At 36.6% G+C, this 1,665-nt stretch overlaps 1 protein-coding gene across 1 annotated transcript; it reads left to right on the forward strand.

The window, feature by feature from the left end:
* The first annotated feature begins 778 nt into the window (after positions 1-778).
* On the forward strand, positions 779-1,665 carry LOC108728268 (putative uncharacterized protein FLJ37770). Its single transcript, XM_018456748.1, has one exon. It carries the CDS (start codon positions 983-985, stop codon positions 1,607-1,609), a length of 627 nt encoding a protein of 208 aa, XP_018312250.1. The 5' UTR covers positions 779-982; the 3' UTR covers positions 1,610-1,665.

Genomic DNA, 1,665 nt, shown 5'->3' on the forward strand with positions numbered 1-1,665 from the left:
TCTGCCCCGTAAACCGAGATATTTAGCCTTAAAGTTCACGATTATTGAGGTTAGGAAATCTGTCACAGCCACATAACTGCCATATCTTAATTAAGATTCATTTATCCTAAGGATAACACGATCCGTGACCTTATCAAATATTGCAGGGTCTTTACTGAAACTGTTACCATGGAATTTTAGAAATTCCTCTTCCATAATTTTGGCAACAGTTTGGAAATCCTCAGACGGATAAATAAAATTTCCTCTTGATAAATATAATAATCAATGATGTTCATCGAGAGGTTGCATTTTCACGGTAGGCAGACCAAGGTGACAAAATGTGTAAGTGAAATCGATTTTATTCCACTTACTTGAGCAAATAACGAGAGCTGTATTGTGCTGAGAAGCTGTCATTCTTTTTACGTATTGCCGCTCACATCTGATTGGCTAAACACCCCCATTATTTTATTGACTACTGCGCATCCTTCGGAATGCTTCACCTTTATAATTCCACCATGAAAGCACGTTGTCAGTGTAATTCTATATCTTTGGATGCTTTCTATTAGTGACACAAGTTGACACAAGTTTCGTTCTATCCTTGATGTTTCTCACTAGAATGCCAAAAAAGATACAACAATGTTTGTGTTGACTTGTATCACTAAATGGAAGGTATATTATGTATTTCAAAACGCAAGATGTTAAATGATGTTAAATAATAAACGGGAGAGAGGAGAGAGTTTATCACTCGTTTAATATCTAATTTCTCAGTTTTTCAGTAGGAAAATGTAATCTTATACGAGGTGTGATCAAAAAGTAAGGTGACTTTTTGAATTTCGCGCGCTCTGTACACTCTAATTTAAAAAATTTTTTTTTGTTGTGTTGGTACACTCGTCACGATCATATGTTCACAGTTTTGACTATATAGCATGTTTTGTTTTTATGTGAGAGGCATAAAGGTTAGACTCGTGTTTGCGTGCTCGGCGATTTTTTGCTTTTGAAAATAATGGAGCAGAGAGTTTGTATTAATTTTTGTGTAAAAAATGGTATTAAGTGTTCAAAAACTCTTGAAATGTTGACAGTGGCGTACGGTGAGTCAACTTTGAGCAAAAAAAATGTTTATAAATGGTATAAGTTATTCCAAGAGGGCCGAGAAAATGTTAACGATGAACCTCGCTCTGGACGCCCCAGCACGTCAAAAACCGACGAAAATGTTCAGGAAGTGAAAGAAATTGTGTTGAAAAATCGTCGAATCACGATTAGAGAAATAGTTGATGATCTTAACATATCGTTTGGCTCATGCCAATCAATTTTAACGGATGTTTTGGGTATGACACGTGTGTCAGCGAAATTCGTTCCAAAACTGCTTAATTTGGATCAGAAGCAGTGTCGCATGAACATCGCCCAAGACATGTTGAACGACGTCAATGATGATCCTGATCTGCTCAAAAGGGTTATAACTGGTGACGAAACATACGAAGATTTGCGACGATTGAGGAGATTAAGGCTGCATCGCTGGAGGAGCTCAAGGCAATACCCAAAAGTGCATTTCAGAAGTGTTTTGACGACTGGAAAAAGCGCTGGCACAAGTGCATTGTATCAGAGGGGGATTATTTTGAAGGGGATAACATAATTTTGGATGAATAAATGAATATTTTTTTATAAAAATGAAAAGTCACCTTACTTTTT

Source organism: Mycetomoellerius zeteki, unplaced genomic scaffold (assembly GCF_001594055.1).
Source record: "Mycetomoellerius zeteki isolate Tzet28-1 unplaced genomic scaffold, Tzet1.0 scaffold599, whole genome shotgun sequence".
NCBI classification, from domain to species: domain Eukaryota; kingdom Metazoa; phylum Arthropoda; class Insecta; order Hymenoptera; family Formicidae; genus Mycetomoellerius; species Mycetomoellerius zeteki.